At 31.0% G+C, this 20,937-nt stretch overlaps 1 protein-coding gene across 1 annotated transcript in view; it reads right to left on the bottom strand.

Annotated features, from left to right (window-relative positions):
• Nucleotides 1-5,956: 5,956 nt before the first annotated feature.
• The window catches only part of LOC125065303 (sodium- and chloride-dependent glycine transporter 1-like), a 34,201-nt gene continuing 19,220 nt past the window's right edge, over nt 5,957-20,937 (bottom strand). The window contains exons 8-12 of the mRNA XM_047672836.1: nt 15,408-15,607; nt 11,525-11,656; nt 10,049-10,183; nt 7,959-8,111; nt 5,957-6,262 (exon numbers count right to left, since the gene is read on the bottom strand). Coding sequence (XP_047528792.1) covers nt 6,131-6,262; nt 7,959-8,111; nt 10,049-10,183; nt 11,525-11,656; nt 15,408-15,607 — 752 coding nt within the window. The 3' untranslated portion in view covers nt 5,957-6,130. The remainder of the gene's footprint in view (nt 6,263-7,958; nt 8,112-10,048; nt 10,184-11,524; nt 11,657-15,407; nt 15,608-20,937) is intronic.

Raw genomic sequence — 20,937 nt, 5'->3', positions numbered from 1 at the left:
AGCATATCATTTGACCGAAGTGAGTCTAATTCTAATAAAAAGTTGTCACTTTACCGTAATCAAATTGAAACGTGTTCGTTACCGTTTTCCTACTCTATTAACAAAAATCCTGTTGCGGTTCGGTCGACGTTTGATCGGAATGTATCACAATCGATACAAATAAGTAGAATTGGCCCTCAGTTACGTTTAAACTGAGGTTTATATTTGTAAGGAGCAGTTGCTAGTTAGTAGGATTGCCCCCTGTGCTGTGCACAATAGTATCGTTGCCGAAAGATACTCTTTAATAAAAATAATTATAGTGGCACTAATACGTTATCCCCTTTGCTCTTTACTTCCTAAATAGATAAAATAAAAAAATAAAATTCTAAATTCAAACGCAAATTGAATCAAAAATGCCATGGAATTAGAGCCGAGAGTATTTATCAATATATTATTTTAAATTATTGTTTGTAAAGTCCAGAGCTCGTCAACTGTATTTGCATTGAGTTAAATGTTTTAGTTATTATTCAATTAGTGTTAGTTTAAAGCTATATTGTTGTTTCGAGCGAAGAGTAAACAGTCATACAACGTTTGTGTTATTAGCCATTTATAAAATAAAATATTATTTGTTTTGCTTTATCACAATAAAGTATATACATGTAATGATTGCTATTATGTAATAATAAACTCGAATCTCACCGCAGAATATGGCTGTGAAATGACAGTAAGTAATAAACTTAAGGAAATAGGAATACAAACATCAAAATAGTGTAACACGTGTGAGTCGTTATTTCAATAATTCACGAATAAGATACGAAGTGAGTTACTAGCATTGCTGAGTATTGACGTTCTGTTAGCTAATGACTTAATAATATCAACGACTCAGGTCATATTAGTTACGAGTACACGAGGTCTTTCAAGGGATATTTTTTTCTCTATTGGTTTTTGTTATATTTGACAATATCAACCGATCTTATACTTAAGCTAGCAACCCGGTTTCGCGCGGGTGCAATGCTGATACTAAATATACTACAGAATGTCTTACAATGTTCACAGTTTTTCAGTCATTAGACAATACAAACCGCTATGTAAATGCTTGTTAAATCTGTAATATCTTCGACAATATTCGTTTCAATTACATGCTGTAAAGGACTATAATGATCTATATTAAATGTATAATGTATTTAAGGTACTTAATTGGGTAAGGATTCATGCTGTATTGTCTAAAATCGCTTCGAAAATAAGCCATTATTTCTCGTAAAAAGTAAAGAATTAAAAATGATTGTTGTGGGCTATCCATTAGAGATAGTCATATACCATCTCGGAATTTTTTGAAGACCTTATTAACGTATACAATACTGTAGTACATTATTCTCGTATGATTTAGCCAGCGTTTGCAATGTAAGCGCAAAAAATGTGTTTATTTACGACATCACTTCAGATAACTCAGTAAACTAAAATTATCAATGTTTCTCTGCTATTTTGTGCATGTACATATTATACATATAAACCTTTCACTGTATATATATATATATATAATATGTTCTAACCACTGAGTCGCGATGGCCCAGTGGTTAGAACGCGTGCATCTTAACCGATGATTTCGGGTTCAAACCCTGGCAGGCACCACTGAAATTTCATGTGCTTAATTTGTGTTTATAATTCATCTCGTACTCGGCGGTGAAGGAAAACATCGTGAGAAAACCTGCATGTGTCTAATTTCAACGAAATTCTGCCACATGTGTATTCCGCCAACCCGCATCGGAGCAGCGTGGTGGAATATGCTCCAAACCTTCTCCTCAAAGGGAGGGGAGGCCTTTATCCCAGCAGTGGGATATTTACGGGCTGCTAATGCTAAAAAAAAACCTTTCACTTGAATCAATCTATCTATTAAAAAAAACCGCATCAAAATCCGTTGTGTAATTTTAAAGATCTAAGCTTACATAGAGACAGACAGCGGTAAGCGACTTTGTTTTATACTGTGAAATGATGATTAAAGTAATGACTTCAACTCCACTTTAATTTGTGCTTTGTATGGTTCGATAAGTTTAGTATTGCTTTTATTAAAATAATATACTTTTGAAAAGAGCGTCATCGATAAATATGCCTTATAGTACTATAAGGTTACAAGGGTAAAAAAGCGTGTATTTAGTATTTATTGATTGGTTTCCATGGTGTTATATGAAAGCATAGATATGTTCACTTATGAAGGCGCGCCCCCCACTTTAGTTTCTCGGCTTGCATTAAAATAATCTAATTTGTATTTTATTTTACCTGTCTTTAATCTAACAATAGTTATCTCACGCACACTAAGACGTCTTGGTAATTTAACGTAGAGATCCTTCGTAAGTAAACAGATCAATTGTATTTTATTTAATAAAAGTAATAAACCGGTTATAAGATGTGCAGTCTCTGTATCACTTAAGGAGAAGCGTTGGAGATTTTTCCACCACACCGATCCGTGTAACTAACACGTGACAGAATATCAAGGTAAACGTACAAGTATCCTCGCTCATGATAAATTATAAAAAAATATATGTAATAAGATTTATTTAAATTAATCATTTAACTTAAATTCGGAATTTAAATGTGTAGTAATTTAACATTTATTTTATTTAAATTATATGTATAGAATCAATCGAATCGAATGCAATCGAACACACTCAGTCGCTCGTATCAATCCTACCGTGTATCTCAATACATTTAGGCAGATCTGTTTTGAGACAGACTTCAATATTTGCGCGTCTAAGTTACGGATAAGTAAATAGGACTAAGCTTGTTGTGGTATTTACAGTAAGTGAATGTTTATTCGAATGTACAATTCTGTATCGAGTTAGACTTAGTGTTACGCGTCTATGTTTAATGTTAAATGTGTCAGGATTTGCTGCTTTATGAGTAATGTGATTGTTTTGAAAATTATTTAGTGGACTGTTACTAATTTATGCGTCGTTAAGTTTCTAGTTTTAATAAGCGGGTGACTAAAATAATTTACAGTCTGAAAATAAATTGAAGAACGATGGTTTGGCCAAATCCGGCTCGAAGGACCAACTTGTCCAAGCATGGATAGATTGGTATGGTTAAAACTGCTACGCTGATATGTCATCGTCTCGCATGCGTGTGCACGTGAATGAAAAATTAATTTCCCATACAATTTTAATATGAAGACTGTGCTTAAAACGTAACTCATGCACACAACATACAACACACTTGTGGTAGAATTATGTCTTACTTATACTTTCCCCAGCAGAAGTTCCCCAGCACGAAGGGAGATAAAAAAACCCAAAACGAAAATTGAAATTTGAACCCATAATCTTTCTCTTATAAGTTTTGTCTATCTAATTATCTTGACTTTAAGCGGATAGAAGTTGTTTCTGAATTTATTTCGTGACTCATCTATTATTGTATACATATAATATTCATTTGTGAATACAATTAAATTTAAAATTAGATTTTCTTTATTTTGAGGCTTCGCTAGAATAGGGACTGTTCACCGTGGAATGATAAGTACTAGCTCTTAAGCTATTCGCGTGCCAAATGTCACGGCATGTGGGTAAAACGTTAAAGCGAGAAAGTAGAACAAACTTACATATTACATAATAAGGCAAAAAGGTTCATTCTTTGTTCATTTATTTTGAGCAACATCTAGACTAATCGAATCTAACCTGTAAGTTTTTACGTTTATTACTAAATAAAAAAGGTGCGTGCTACGTACGCGTAAGTACAGTTCTACTTCTTCACTTCACTTTTATACACTTAATAATAAAACAATAATTATTGTTATGATAAATGAAATTTATCCTTTTTCACCAATAATGTAACACTCACTCACAAATTAGATTTGTTTTTTTTTTAGCATTAGCAGTCTATAAATTTCCCCACTGCTGGGTTAAAGGCCTCCTCTTCTTTTAAGGAGAAGGTTTGGAGTATATTCCACCACGCTGCTCCAATGCGGGTTGGTGGAATACACATGTGGCAGAATTTCGTTGAAATCAGACACACGCAGGTTTCCTCACGATGTTTTCATTCGATTTGTAATTAAGCATTTTGTTATGGTGTGAAGTCGTCTATTTCGAGCGGTTTGACATTTAAAGGAAGGCTTAGCGAGCAACTTCATCGGGTAGTTTGCTTGTCAATACGTGCATTAAGGAAAGTAGAGGAAACGAAACGATGACGCGATTCAGAAATAGATTTTCAAACAATATCATTAAATAATCATAATTTATCAACAGGTATTTTTCACTAACAAAATGTTTAGTCTATTATATATTTTGAACGTAATATGTATGTTATTATTTCAACAATAATTAATCTTCCACGAGAATATAAAATGAGAACTAATAATATATTTTTTTTTAATAATTAAAATTACCATCGAGATTTTGTAAAACTATTAAGCCTGTTTAAGCGAGTAGTATTAGTTGTCCATCATACTCGTATAAAGCTCTAATTAATATTTAAGGCTGTATTAATTACACACAAACATAAATACCATTCAACGTTTTGAAGTGCAGTTTGAAGTTCAGTGTATTTTAAAGTCGGAAGTTTTGAAACTGTTTCGAATTTATACGAACGCTGAGGCGTTATGGTTCTTTAACTTTAAGAAATTGTTCTCATATTATTTAATAAACAGCTGAATCTGTAAAGTTACAAATGAGTGAAAAATTAATTTGATTTAATATCATTAAAAATGTTTATAGATAGTTTAGTAATAATAATCTTAAGATATAATTAAACAAACGACGAACTGCGGTCCATACCTTTATCCGTCCGTTAATTCCAGTTAGAGTCCCACGACGTATTTAATTCCGGACTGTTCCATTTGAGGACCCTTCTGAACCCTATCGAACGACGTGGTCTGTCATTATCATTAATACTTACAAACACTGAAGATAAATGTCAAGTACCTTCGTCCTTTTATTGATTTCAAAATTACTCATTATTATCACAACGAGGTATATATAAAACATTTTTACTCTATTCTAATATTATAAACGAGAAGATAATTCTGTTTGTTACGCTTCATATTATTTGGTATGAAGCAAGCTTGAGCCCCGTAGCAATTTTTTTTTAACACCTGATGATTAACCCACAAGCAACGAGAAAAGGCTCCGGTGGCAATTAGTTCCAAAACACTATTAAAATGATTGGCTATCCAAAAATCTTATCTCCATACATTTCGTTATTAAAGTATCTCTCAGAATGGACGAGAGATAATAAAATGAAGATGAAAAGGACTCGAGGAAAGCTGTTATAAGAATTAAACGATAACGCTAACATTAATTTAGTTCAATTTAAAAGGAATTAGCTTGCTGATATCTAAGAAAACTTTGTGATTTTAAGTCTCTTGCGATATTCATTTAAAGACGCTGATTCCGATTAGATACTTTTGAATGATTACACTAAGACATCTCGGTTACTCGAACGGTCGCTTAAATATTGTCGCAAACAAATCAAAATAGATAGATAGGGAGATAAGTGGGCTTAGTTGTTAATTACAGCAATCTTTTTCCAATTACGACTTTACTAACAATGTTACTACGACAAATAAAATGAAAAAAAAATAAGAATTAATTTGTAATATTTTGGTCTGATAGAAATTAAATACAATTTATGTGTAAATATTCAATACTGTAATTTAATCAAAAAAATACATTGTAATAAAAGGTCACGGGCAGACCACGAACACTGCAAAGTGCTCGAAACGTCGGGATGTTAAAATAATTAATATACGCGATTAAATCCGTTAAAAAATAATTTTATTTCAATGTGTAATAATCGCGAAAATCTAAGACAACATTACAAAAAAATACAGTCGATTTGAGAACCATCTTCTTTTTTGAAGTATAAACTATTTTTCAAAGAAATTACCTTAATATATATATCTTATTATATTGGTAAGCTACGGGAATAAATATAATAAAATAAACTTTATTTGAGAAATATATTTAATTATATAAAAATAAAAAGTTATCAGGAATCATACATCATATCCTCTGTGCCTCAAATTCCACTGAATTATACAACGTCATTCGCATACTTCAAATTTAATCTAAAACAGGAACTAATAAAAAATTACTGGTCAAACAAATAAGGATTATAAAACATATCATATTTTTAAAATTATTTACATATTTTTATTCTTATTTTATTACTACATATATGCAATATTTTCGTGTCCTGCACGCTCGGGATCGTCTACAATATTAGAACCGGAGTTCAAGGGTTCAAGCGATTTGACAGCTGGTTGCCATACTGGTGTCGGTGTAAACAGTTCTTTGCCCCTCTGCAAAATTAAAAGTAAAATTTAAATTCTAAATATGAATTATTCATTTTATTATTCATACTAGAAGCTAATAGTCAACTGCGACCAAAGAATTTGTCATTTTAAGTACTATAAACGTTTTTACTAATAAACACCGTCAATATGCGTAGGATCTAAGATATTCAGTCTCTTGTGCTTGTAATTACACTGGGTACACACACATACAGATGAGTGAGTGGTGCACGATGCCTTACCAGAAATAACTAGTGATACAGACTGTCTCTTTGATCTGGTGCTAGTTGCTAACTAGCTTTTAAATCAATTCGAATGTATTTCATTCAAGTAAACTTTACGATAAAGTATTTTTAAATCTACTTTACCAGGGTTGAAATATTGACCATTATTAACCATGACTCCCTTTCGGAAAATATCTTCCAGCGAGAAAAAACGGTACGAAACGCGCACAGTTGCTCTTTTAAATAACCAGATTTACAATAATTTTAGTATTCACAATTATTTTTTAATCAGACCTGTATTAAAACCCGAGCCTAAATCCAGGCGTCTTTAATTAAAAATATTATCTTAATGAATAATAATATTTGTTGATTAATTTTGTCTTAATAATATTTCGAAATTTGTTAAATAGATTGGAAAGCAAATTAAAAGGTAGTCAATAAAAAGTTATTGTATTATATTAAGGGAATCTATTTTCCATGATATATTAATATCGAAGAACGTTCTGATTGTATTTTAAATAAATTAATTTTATAGTTAATATTTAAAATACGATTATTGAATACAATATAGACTTTTTTGTTTATAATTTCACTAATATAATACTTATGTTTTGAAATATCATATATAATGTATATACATTATACATATACGAAATATATCTTTATAAATAAATAAACATCAATTTAATTTATAATTTTAACTTTTTAAATCCTATGAAATTTTTATTATTGAAATGAACGAAAACGGTATGGACTTGTTATTAATCTTCAATCGTGTAACTTAACATAACATGCTCAATACACTTTAAACAATAAAAATCAAATACTTATATTTTGTTAAAATTATGTCAAAGTAAAAAATATTTAAAAACTAAAACCTTTGTGAGTCATGTATTATCTTGGCACAAGTCCGCGATAAAACTACGTGGCACTCACCCAGAAATAGATTCAAGTATTCTGAGATATCTTTAGACATTTAGGTTGTCTAAGCTTAACGCAATCCGTGCCATGAATAAGGATTGAAAAAAAAAGAGATTTTTTTTGTCCCTACAAATGTTTATTACCTATGTTACTATTTAGGTTATTTAACTGCCCAAATTCACATTTTATTATTATTATCATTTTAACTTGAAAGTAGGGGTTCATTGAAGCCCATCTATCGTCCCGCCCGGTGACTCTGTAGCGGCCATAAGAGCCAACAGCATAATCATTTAAAAAAAAATCTGTCGTCAATTGATATACCACCCACGTCATATTACACCGACAAGCAGCATTACATAGTATATCTTTTGCTTGCCGATTTAAAGGTTAGTAAGCCAGCGTAAAAGTTAGTGGTGCATTCCAACGGCTATTAGTAATGTATGGATTATCATCGGTTAAGCTATTTGCCACCGACCTACTATAAATAAATAAATAAAAACACTTTTATGTTAATTAGGTCCTTCGAGCCGGATTTCTAATAAATCGATTGTAATACTTACATATCCTTTATATAGAGCCCAACATACTCCGACAGGGAATAAAATCAATGTAGAAAAACCAACAGCCCACCCGATTAGATCAGCGAATAGCGGGAAAAGGTAATCCTCATAAGATGGCGGTGACCAAGCCGAGAAAACGAATACTAAAACACCCTGTGAAGTAAAATTACAATGAAATACGTCACAGATACAGATTTTGCATAACAAAACAATAGATAAATTTACTGGAACTCAATAGTTGAATATTATAAAATATTTCTTTATAAAAAAAATTCGATCAATAGACATTACAATGATTTTAATTTATTAACATTATTGTTTATTATTAATTTGTCGACATTCTTATAATTTATTAAACAACATCAAAATTAATTTGTTATAAATTATTTATTTTTAATTATTTTTGCAGTGCGCTATTGCTTGTTTTAAGTTCAAGTTTGCAAGAAATTAAAGGGACATCAATAATATATAAATAATAAAAAAATATGTTTAGGTCGTGAAGAATTAAACTGAAATCGACTCAAGTTCCTACAACGATTTTGTCTCAGATTTGATTATTTACTTTTTATTTTTGCCTTTCATTAAGTGCAATGTTTCAATATTTCATCTAAAAAGTAAATCACTTTTTACAGCTCTATTCGCTTTCCCCATATCAGAACTTTATGTTGTATGCATTATGTCGTATACGTATAAATATATAACAAAATTGCTGTATTTGCCGTCGTATTTATTATAACTGTTTATCGTTCTATGAAATTACAAAACTAATTGAAAACTAAACCAACAACACTCAATAAAGTATAACAACATAAATGATTGATGATTCTAGTTACATTTATTATTTGATACAATTCCCCTCGTAGCTTTGTGGCTTTACGAGTGAAGAGGGGTGATTTTAGGTACCATATACCGATTATTTTTTGTACTTTTGATAACGTAAATTTATCATGATAATCAATTGAGTAGTTAATATGTAAAAGCGTAACAAACTAAATTCCTTTCATATTGATTAATTTTACTACTTTCCGTCGGTGACTTCGCTCGCGTATGAGGGACGCGGGGTGCAGCTGTTAGGGATAAAAAGTTTTATATGTGCTATTCCAGACTAATATTTATCTCTGTGCCAATTTTCATTCAGATCAGATCAGCTGTTCTGGCGCGATTGAGTTACAAACATTCATCCAAAATTTCGTATTTATATTTAAAAAATATATTTTCAAAACAGAATTTACAGCCTTAACATATAAAAAGCATAAGAGATATTTTCCACTCGTTAATGCGCGAGCAGTTTTATAATAACCCTTACAAACTAATTAGTCTAAATGTAAAAACTAGTATCATATTCGTTTTCACAACATTTTTGCATGGTTTTCTTTAAACACGATGCAATATAATCACTGTGATATTTTATCCAGAGTTGACGAACGATCCAAATATATTCCTATGCTTTTATTTGTGAGAATCACACACATCAAAGACAGTTGTTATAACCAACCAATAAATGTATGTAAGTCTTACAATAGAACTATTGACTAGAAGAATCTGATAAAGTTATTGGCCACTCTGCCACGATTTCAATGTCGCGTTTGATTTACTTATTAGTACACTAGATAGACAAATTACATTATGGGCTTTTTTGTAGAACTTTTTCAGTTATACAATACTGTAGTACATTTTTTTGATCTATCTAGTAGGGTTAAGTCAGCCTTTGCAATGAAATCGCAAAAAATGTGTTTATGTACTAAAATTATCAGTGTTTCTCTACTATATTATGCTTGTTTATATATATAACCCCCTTTTGAATCATTATATCTATTTAAAAAAAAGTATCAAAATTTGTTACGTAGTTTTAAATATATAAACATACATAGGGACAGACAGACAGCGGGAAGCGAATTTGTTTTATACAATCTATAATTAATTTGCTGTAAATAATGTCTGTAATTTAATCTGTAACTCATTCAGCAATCAAAACACGAATACAAATACAGTGTAATATGCAGAAGTGTATTACTTAACCAGACGAGCCTTTACAAAATCCTATCATTGCCTGTAAAACGTTTCCATTAAATTAAAAAAAAGAAACTTACAAAACTCGCAACAGGTACGGTAAACGTCCAGGCAGCCTTCCAGTAAAATCTCAACACTTTATTGAGTTTCATATCCATAGAAGCCAAGTCCCGCATAGCGCGGTTAATACCGTAGCTCCAAGACACCGCTGTGGTCTGTAAGATTGTTAGTTAAGTTTCAGTAAGCTTGTTCCTTGTAAGATAATATTGACTCTGTATATTGTTTAAGATACGGCTGAAGTGTTTCAAAAGATCATTTCTTAAATTAAGTTTCTTTAAAGTATTAATTTCCTCTTTTTGTTATATTGTACTTTTTATATCGTAATGTTAAAATCACAATCAAAATATATTTTATTCAAGTAGACTTTTACAAGCACTTTGAATACTTCCATCGGTTCGGAATAATGATTCTACCGAGAAGAACCGGTAAGAAGCTCAATAGTTACTCTTTTCCAAGATTTAAAATACAAAGTTAAATGTTAGTTAAATACAAATATAAATATATAAAAAATAATATATCATGCTTGAATGTCAACTAGTATTAGCTCTACGCTTTTTTATTATCTATTTTATCTTGTACCCAATTATATGCATAATTTATTAATGTATTTTTAACAAATGATTTGAATTTATTAAACGTCAAATTTCAATCATCATCAAAAAATCAATGAGATTTTTTTAACATTTGATTTTTTTTATTGTTGTAGTGACAATGTATCGTTCAGTAGAGCCTTATTTTTATCTTTCTAATCAATGCATTTAATATTTTAGTAGCAATGAATTACGGTCGAATTTCGACCAACGGGCTGCCACTAGTTATTCCTAAAAATAAAAAAAAACAACGTTATTCTAGGGGATATTAATATCCGAAGACACGCTGTCACAGATATGATTACGAAACGGTATCATTTTAATTAGAAATATTGGTAGACGCTCGGAATACAATCAGCTATGGTACATCTAGGACAGTACCATTTGTTACGTCACTCTTGTTCACGTCCTAAGGAGTCTGATATGCCGGGAGATAAGAATAAATTAATATTCATTGGATTCTGTCTAAAAAGATTGGGGAGCAACGTACGGAGAAAAATTCTTTACGAGTTGAACTCGAAAAGATTGTCTCGAAATTATTTAAGCGGGTCAGCTTCATAATTTAATCCGCAGGTTTCCAGTTTTAAGGATTGTGATGCAATTCGTTCTTGGAAGTATATCTGGGATATTATTGTTATTCTATATTGTCCAAGGTCTCGACTCAAAACCTTGTCATAAATATTTGTTGATTGTTTTTGCCACTAAAATTCCAATAGCAACCCGGAGCTGAGAAGTTTACATTGTCATGAAATGAAAATCTAAATGAACTCAATTCCTCCTAAACACACTTCTAAATCTAAATTACGTGATAAAATTAAAGTAAAGATACCAGCTTGGAATCTAGTATATCCAGACGAACAAGGAAAGGGACCAACTTAGCAGTTCATTAAGTAATTAATACTTTACCTCAGCAATTCCAATAAGTAGAATAGCCCATGACGCGGTATTCCAATCCAGTAGCGTAAATAAATAAACGCCTCCACTGAAGCACATTGGCAGACCAAGGATGAAAAACGTGAAACACGTGGCAGCTGTTACCTGAAATATTACAATACATAGCTTATATTTAAGACCAAAATATCCCCAATATATAGAGATTAACAAAATATGGCGACCTCCTTGGTCGAGTAGTGTGTACACCGATTTTCATGGGTACGCCACTCCGAGGTCCCGGGTTCGATTTCTGGCCGAGTCGATGTCGAAAAAGTTCATTAGTTTCATATGTTGTCTTGGGTCTGGGTGTATGTGATGCCATCATTACTTCTGATTTTCCATAACATAAGTGCTTTAGCTACTTACATTGAGATCAGATTAATGTATGTGATGTTGTCCAATATATGTAGGTATTTATAGGAATATTATATTTTTTTTAAATTTTGATGATGCAGAATTTAACTAAAATATCTGAGGTTATTAAAAAAAAGAACCAGTCCAGCCATGTGGCGTTTACTTAATGCGTGTTTATTGTTTTATTCTAAACAAATTTGTATCCTTTGTATTGTAATATATATAATATTTGCTTGTGATTCTTTCACGAAAAAAATACTTTTAACGAAACTTTACATTAATTTAGCTTATATACAGAATAACACAAAGGTCATAATTTATAATGATATTATGTGAATAATAACTGACAACAGACCACAAAAACGCGAACGAAAACTAATATAAATAAAACAGCGCAGTTTATCAAGGCAAATTGGCTTTAGATCTACACAATATTTAATGTGAAGATTAAATCCATTAAATTTAACAAAGTAATTCGTAAGAAAATTACTTGAATATATAATAAAGGCTGACTTAATACCTGAAGACCTTTTATACCGGTTAACTGTTAGAATTGAATTAAAGTTTTATAATTGAGAATATATTATTTTATAGTTGACTTCCCTAAACATCAGCAGCTTTATTTTCCAAAGCACAATAACACAAGTTGCGAGTAACATGAGATTTTTCATAATAGTCATTATGATTCACGACACTTTTTTTTTCTTTTAATATTCCTTCATACTTTGGAGAAGGTATTTTAGCAATAATAACGTTTTTTTTTTTTTTATATAAAAACTAAGCAAATTACATAAATTGGATTTTGTATATATATTTTTTACAAGCATTTATTTAATTGCAATATTGCTTGCATATTATCTGGTTTATTTAGGTCAAATCTTGCTTCTCATCTATTGCCTTAATCCACAGGTGACGAAACTTAATATGAATTTTCAAAAGAGTTATAATTTCAATATACATGATCTTATATCAAATATTTCTTATATCAAAAATGACCAATTTCTACACATAGTATCAACTCCCATTTCTAATTTTGTTTAATTTAAAATAAAAAGGACCTAAATTTCTACTTCAAATTATATGACATACTTTATCTTCATATAAAATTGTATAATATAACAAAATGATCGGTGTATATATACGCTTCAAACATTATTTATTCTTTGTGGAATCTTTAATATGTATTAAAATATCGCTAATTTTTAAAACGCCCATCACCAAATACCAAATAACCGCTCAATAAACATCTTGCCATAAGACCATTATGACTCACATGATTCAGACGTTTTTAGCCAAACATTATCCTAATATAATATCATTCAATGTTTAACGTACGGCTAAATATGAATAATATCTAATATACACATCGTCATCAATAATCAATTCCTCAATGATTACAATTAGATTGGGAATCTCAGATAAGGCAAAGATTATGTATTTATTGTAGTCGGTACATAATAAATCACTGTTAGAAAATAAGATTGATCATTGATATATAAAGAAAAGGCGTCTTGGTATCGAAGTCTAGAAATGGTGATTCAAACTTAATGGTACTAACATAATATTTTATCTTAGTTTTATTTAATTTTTTGAGCGATTCCAGAATCAATTTACTAGATTCTTGTATATGAAGCAGTATGGGGTATATCCTTACAAACCTTTGATGTACTCAACATTGTTTGTCCTAGGCATGACAGGGTACAATGAGCTAAGACGTAAGGAGAGAGTTGGCGCTTTTATTTTATCTATGTATCTAAGGCATTGATTGTCCTTGATGCTAATGTACTAAGACAATTGAGTCTGTGCGCCCAAAATAGATATTTGTGGCGAAGATATCGACTGTCGTTGCTAGCGGTACCCAACGGACGAACCAAGTTGCTCAAGCAGGCGCCACTGACGCGCACATTTCGTACCCTCAACGTCATAGCGACAGGGTAGATTTGTTTTATTGCAGCCTGAGCGGACTCACAACTATAGCCACTTGGACTATATCACATATAATGTAGAGACTTATTTTAAGTATTGTTAATAAAGGTGCTGTAATATCGAAATCGGAGAACCATGTTCTGTAATGATATGTATACAGTTCTGTATTATAAATAAGTAAATAAATGATTCAGAAATGTTTTTAAGCCGCAAGACCAAGATGAATCTATTTAATCGATTTGAAATCGATTCAATGAAAGCTGTTATCTCTTTATCTTTATCGATATAATTTTTAATTAACGTTGAAAAATAGTTAAACTGTCGCTCAACTGAATTCGGAACGATAACCCGACATATAAAACTACAATTACGTGAGATTATTATGATAGAACATATTCGAATTTTGAATAAATATTCTTTCCAATTACTTGGAAACGGTGGAATATATTTTCGGAAGTTTTATTTTATGCGTCAGGTTTTTATCTAAAATCGGTAAGGATTTATGGGCGAAAAGGGATTTGAAGTTGATAAGGTCAGATGTTACTGTCAAAGAAAGATTTTCTCTTGCAAACTGCATAAATAACTCTTAAGCTAAAGCATTATATGAGCAAATAACGATATTGTTGTTTAAAGGAATTGAATTTAGATTTTTTACGCCAAAGAAGTAAAAAGAGGATTATTGCCAAGAAAAAAAAGATTTATTTTAATTTATTTTTATGAGAAAAGATTAGCAAGCCTGTTTGATATATATATTTCAATTTAGCTTTTATTTGTGCCGAGAGGGCACAGATTTTTTTATTTTGGATTCATCGAATGATTAACAATACTAAAAAATGCAGTTTGACTGTAGAACATTTGTTAAAATCATCGTATCACACCAGGTAGGCTTGCAAAAAGCGCTACCTCCAAGTTGTATAACCTATATAATAAAATAATAAGGAAAATTACTCCAACATTTTTTTCTATAACAACAAAAATATTATATATATAAAACCACTAGACCTATTCTACAAGAGTTGCCTAGAAACTAGACGTATACTCGATTGTCAAATGCCGGAAAGTAATATGCGACATTAACTACAGCAACGGACACAAGCATCCGGCGCTCGTCACTTCGTGAAACACCAGTACCGTACCATTTTAATATTCCATACTATTATTTAAATCTATTTTGGTTTATAAATAGATAGAATCTCATATTGTTTTAAAATCCGCTAAGTTAATTTCAGAAAATATCAGAGATAGATATTTGTAAGTGATAAAACGTAATGTAAGTTACATGCAATAAAATAATAATAACTAAAATCAATGACTATGACGCGCTTAAGATAGACAAAAGACGATCCTATATCTGATATTTGCTGTAATGGCTTAACTTGTGTTTTAATACGCCTCGTGCTAGTCAGTGAAGGAAAACATCGTAAGGAAACTTGCATACATTGAATGATAGTCTGCCACGCGTATATTCACCAAACTGTATTGAAACAGCGCAATGGAATACCGTCCACGTCTTCTTAACATAAGAAGGGAAACATCAAGCAGTGGAAAATTAAAAATCGTTTATTAAGTCACTTACCATCCAATATCTCTTCCTGAGCTGAGGCCATTGATCAACAATAGCAGTGTTTATAGCTTCGATGCCAGCGAACTGGCTGCCAAGACCAAGAATGAAAAGCATGAAGAAGAAAAGTATAGACCAGAGTTGTGGTATCGGCATCTGGAGTATTGCTTCAGGGTACGCCACGAACGCCAAACCCGGTCCTTGTTCAGCCACATCTGAAATTAAAAAAATAAATATAACTCTTTCTAACTCAAACTAGTTAATGATCTACCATAACAAGGATTGACTTTAAATATGTTATAGGATTTTTTGATGTTTAATTAATTTTATTTCAAGGTCAAAGTCAAAAGTCAAAAATCTTTATTCAATATACAAGTGTTTACACTTGCTTATTGATAGTCAAAAATCTATCATATTTATTCGTTTATTTTTATAATCTTAATATTTATATACATATTTATAAATTGGACATCATTTTTTTTAGTCTCAATAAGATATTATATTAAGAAGTACTTTTCATTCACACTTTTATGTATATAAATTGCACTGTATAAATTTAGTTGACTAACATTGACAAATTTTTACCACCCATTTAAACAGTAGTACTACTTGCTACAAATAGTAGTAATTCTTAACAAATAAATAAATATTTATTATTAAATCAATGTCAAAACATATAAGCATGTATACATCGTCGCCTAGTAAAGCGTTTCTCAAGCGCTTTAAAAAATTATATCGTGTAAATAGTAATAAATAATTTTCTTACTTGCGTTATTACAAAGCATCCCATAAAAATGTTTTACAACCTTAAAATAGCCATGTGACATAAGAAAACTTTTTATAAAAAGCAATCGCTTTCTGATTTATTATAACGATATGTGAAAACTATATATAATCGGGAGTTAGGATATTTTCACTTTAAAGCGTTTGAGACAATTTGAATACTCCCGTAGCAAAGGTATAAACTACTTCTAATGGAACTTGGCACCCATTTAAATACCAATTCTTTTATCGGAGAAGTCGACAACACCGGTTTTATTGTTCGTAAGCTGTTTTCATTCTTCAATATATATTTCTATAAGATAATTTCCATTAAACTTTTTGAGTGAAAATTATCAGTTCATAATTATATATGTGAAAAAGTCTGTAAAAGTTAAGTTCTTACATAGAACGTTAATAACGAAGATATAATATATAAAAGTTTTTTTAAAACGCTATGCCAAAGTAAAATCTGGTTTACGTGTCAGACCTCAGGATAAGGTACAACAAATAAAATATGGATGAACGAAATGTTAATTTTCATATACGTGTTGTTATGATGTTTTGTCAAGTGCTAAAAAAACAAAAGATTAAATGTAGTCTATATAACGTTTTATCACTGTTATTTTATATCGCATTTTAATAACACTATGTAATCGAGATGCGACTACTAATAACACGATAATATTCATTAATTTGTTTATATATATATATATATATCGGCGCAACGGCATTATTTATTTACGTTGATGTGTTATAAATAATTTCAATTATGTTTTAAATCATATTCTCATAAACTGATTGCTATGTTTATTGTTATTGGTCCAATTATTCTATCACTCTTAAAATTAGTTACGTTAAATTATAATTATTATGAATAAGTACGGCGAATGTAAACAGTAGGGTTTTTGTAAAAAATCATAAGATTGCCCCAGTCAGTTTTAGTTATAAATATAATAGAAGAGAGCTCATAGAAGCCCCCTTTTGTGACAACAAAAGGGGGCTTCTATGAGCTCTCTATCGTCAGTTTTATCTGAATAAAGTGATTAATTTGAAGAATTGGTTTTACAGCAATGCTGACGTCATAATTTTTTTTCTTTTTTTATTTATCTTGTATTTATTAACTACCTGCGACGTGACGTACGTATTGACTGGCAGCCACAGAATACCAGCGTTGAAACTCATTTTACAATGATTTCAACATAAGCATGGTTTACCAATTTGGGCATCACATTCTCTGTGTCTTTCGTTATTTTGTATGTATATATTTCTATGATCTGTAAAATGTGTATGTCTAAATAAAGAATTTATGATTGATTATTTTTAAAAATAATGGCACCAGGGAATCTGTTGTATATAATATTAATTTATATAAAAATTCCTTCACGTATTAGCAGTTTACACGCGTTTTCTAATGGGAACTATGAGCTGAAAAAAACATATAAAATTACATCCGTGTGACGCGAGACAGATCACTCGTTTTTCATATATATTCATTGAATCAACAAATAAAAACTCTTTTATTAAAAGATATAAAAACAATACTGGACGCCCGGCGGCTGTAACATCGATATTGACATTGAATCTGTTATCGAACACACAAATAAATCAAAATAAATCATAGAGTTTTATTAATCAAATAAATATGTATGTTTTGACGAATCCACGAATCATTATGGAACGCACGCATACAATATGGAATACGGAACAGAGAAGAAGTGATACATGACGTCATAAAAAACGTTTTAATAATAATTTCAACATTTGGGCGATGATTTTTTTATTAATTAAATATCTTACAAAATCTGCTCACGCACTACTAACGTACTAAGAAGTAACAACAACAGCTGTTCCTAACTAGTCAGGTGTCATCATCCACAAAATTTGCGATAATATTGATTCAAAATTGAATTTACTTGAGCAAACGTTATCAAATTGAGTTGTAGCATCGATCTATTTACACCCTAATATTTGCTTAATCCATTATTGCACATTCAACATTCAAACGAATGAGCTCCGCATCAATCGATCACCTGTTATACAGAGCTATAGGAATACCTGCATAACGATTGAAAACTTTTCATGTTATTTTTATACATAGCAGTACGTACACATAAATTTTAATACATGATTGAGTGTACAAATCAGCCAAGAACCACTAAGATTCTATGTCCTTAATTTCTGATTGAAGGAATACATCCTGAGGAAATCTGCAGATTTGTCAAAACGCTTTAGAAGAGCGTGCCTTTGACGTTTAAGTTTTACGTATTTAATTTATGCTATGCAGTAACTAATTGATATAAAAAAACTGACTTCTTTGGAAGAATACCTCTTATCATTTTTACGTCCAAGAATCTCGTAAATTCTACAACCTCAAAATACAGTAAAAGTCATGTTCCAGATAAATTAAAGTTAAATCACACGAGGGACCTTGTCTAATATAAAACGATTCTGACAATCACCGCTATAAGCGAACGTAACAGTGTATTGAATTGGCACTTTCGTTCAGAAATTAAGTTGTGGGTATCTACATTATTCGCGAACATTTATGACTTTCATTGTATGCGTTATTTATCTAATATTGGTTTGGTAATTCTTAGTGTCGAGACTAATACTAATTAAAATAATATTATTAATTACACGATAGCTGTATTAAATAGATTACTATATGCTTATTATAACTGTATCCGATTGCTAGCTAGCACGGTTAAGGTCAAAGATTAATTATGATTGAAAAATAAAAAATAAAAGTGTACTGAAGACATTGAAGACATTGAAAAGAATCGTCGAATTATCTTCGAGAGTTCGCACCTAAGTTCGGGCATAAATAACCTATTAAAAAAAAAACTAAAAGTACTATCATTCATTTTGCCGCAAATATTTATAAGAGGTGTTTTTCTTGTAGATTATTATTTTAAAAGCTTAACTAAGTTAAAAATACATAACTAAAAAAGAGCCATCATAACATTAAAAACACAGAACGCCTTAAGTAAAACAAACGAATGTTTTGTTAAAAGAAGGAAGAGTTAAAAAATTATGTTGGTTTTTCAGCTTACCGCAAACCGATACCAGTTCGAATTTGTGTGAAGTTGTTTACTGTATCCGTGGCATGCACGGACCTCGGATTAATCAACTTGACCAGATCAATACAACACGCGGGATGTCGGCTTGCAAGCTACCTCCGACAGAGACTTCGTTCAAGCAACAAAATTGTACGTTGCATTCGCCTCGTAAAAACTTCGTAATAGTGATTTGTAAATCTCGGAATTGTCTGTATAAAATGTTGATATACCATATTATGTGTTTTCAAAATCAGGTCACTGACCCCATTTTTATATTCGAAATATGAAATAAACGATCAAAATAAATAACAAACATATTTTCTTCCTTTGTATGTAGTTGTAATTTGTAGTTGAAGTATTAGAGAAATTATCTTTTTTCACTTTTTAGTGTAATTACCGTTACTCGGTGGTAGGGCTTTGTGCAAGCCCGTTTGGGTAGGTACCACCCATTCACCAAATATTCTACCGCCAAAAAGCAGTACTCGGTATTGTTGTGTTCTAGTTTGAAGGGTAAGTTAGCCAGTGTAACTACAGTCACAAAGGACATAACATCTTGGTTCCCAAGGTTGGTGGCGCATTGGTTATATAAGGAATGGTTAATATTTCTTACACCATTGTCTATCGGCGGTGGTGACCACTTACTATCAGGTCCGTCCATTTGCTCGTCCGCTTACCAAAATCATAAATAAAACTGATATCGGTTAATTATTTATTGCTCGTATTGCGTAATCAATGAAAGAATATTTCAGAATACCTTTGATCAGAATACCTCCCCTTAAAAAAAGTTGGAATAATAGTCGACAATGTAAGCATGTGGTCCGAAATATAGACCGGTTATCATTTTGATTTCACCTCACGTCCTCATTAATAATACGCTCATAAGGTCAGGTAAAATCATTGAAATTATTCTGCCATATACAATAATTGAACAAGTATTATTTTAATTATTTATAAAATATTTTGCACAAGATTATATAGTTATTTTTTAAAATTTCGTTGGTAGTAGGGCTCTGTGCAGGCACGTCTTTGTATAACCCAGTAGTATTTTTGGGTTCCGGTCTGATGGGTAAATCGGCCATCGTAACTATAGGCACACGGAGAATAACCTCTGGTATCTGTTAAGGTTGTTGACGCATAGGTTCTGTAAGAACTTGTAAAAACTTCATACATAGTATAATATACATAGTAATCGGTATTCGCATTTCATTATTGTGGTAAATAATGTTTTCTCACTTTTTAATTAGTTCACTACATATGTACATACTTAAGGCCTTTGTGTTTAAGCATTTGAAACCACTTTTTTCTTTACTTTGGATATACTTATTTGTTAAAAAAAAAACTTTTCCTGATATAGTATTTTAGATCAATCAATCAACAAGACTACATGAACTCTCAAAAACCCACTATATACAAGATTTCTCGAGCTTGGCGGCCCTACATCCATTTATTTACCCTTAATTTTGTACAATATTTGTAAATTATTTTAGGCCACAATATATAACTTTAATTGCATTCATGCTTATTACTTGTTGTTAAAATTGCCATACTGAAAATATTCCTCAAATAAACTCGAAGGTGAAGAAAAACGAGGAGAATTAAAGACACAAAGCACGCAGCAGCAGATTGTCAGTCTGAACACCAATAGAAGCCAAACTCACAATGTTTGGTTCAAATTCATCTACTCTAATAATAGGACTAACCACCTACTTAATTGGTATCTAGTA

The sequence above is a fragment of the Vanessa atalanta genome, chromosome 7 (genome assembly GCF_905147765.1).
Source record: "Vanessa atalanta chromosome 7, ilVanAtal1.2, whole genome shotgun sequence".
Classification (NCBI taxonomy): domain Eukaryota; kingdom Metazoa; phylum Arthropoda; class Insecta; order Lepidoptera; family Nymphalidae; genus Vanessa; species Vanessa atalanta.
Note: the sequence above shows the minus strand (reverse complement) of the source record. Positions and strands in the feature narration are given on the sequence as shown.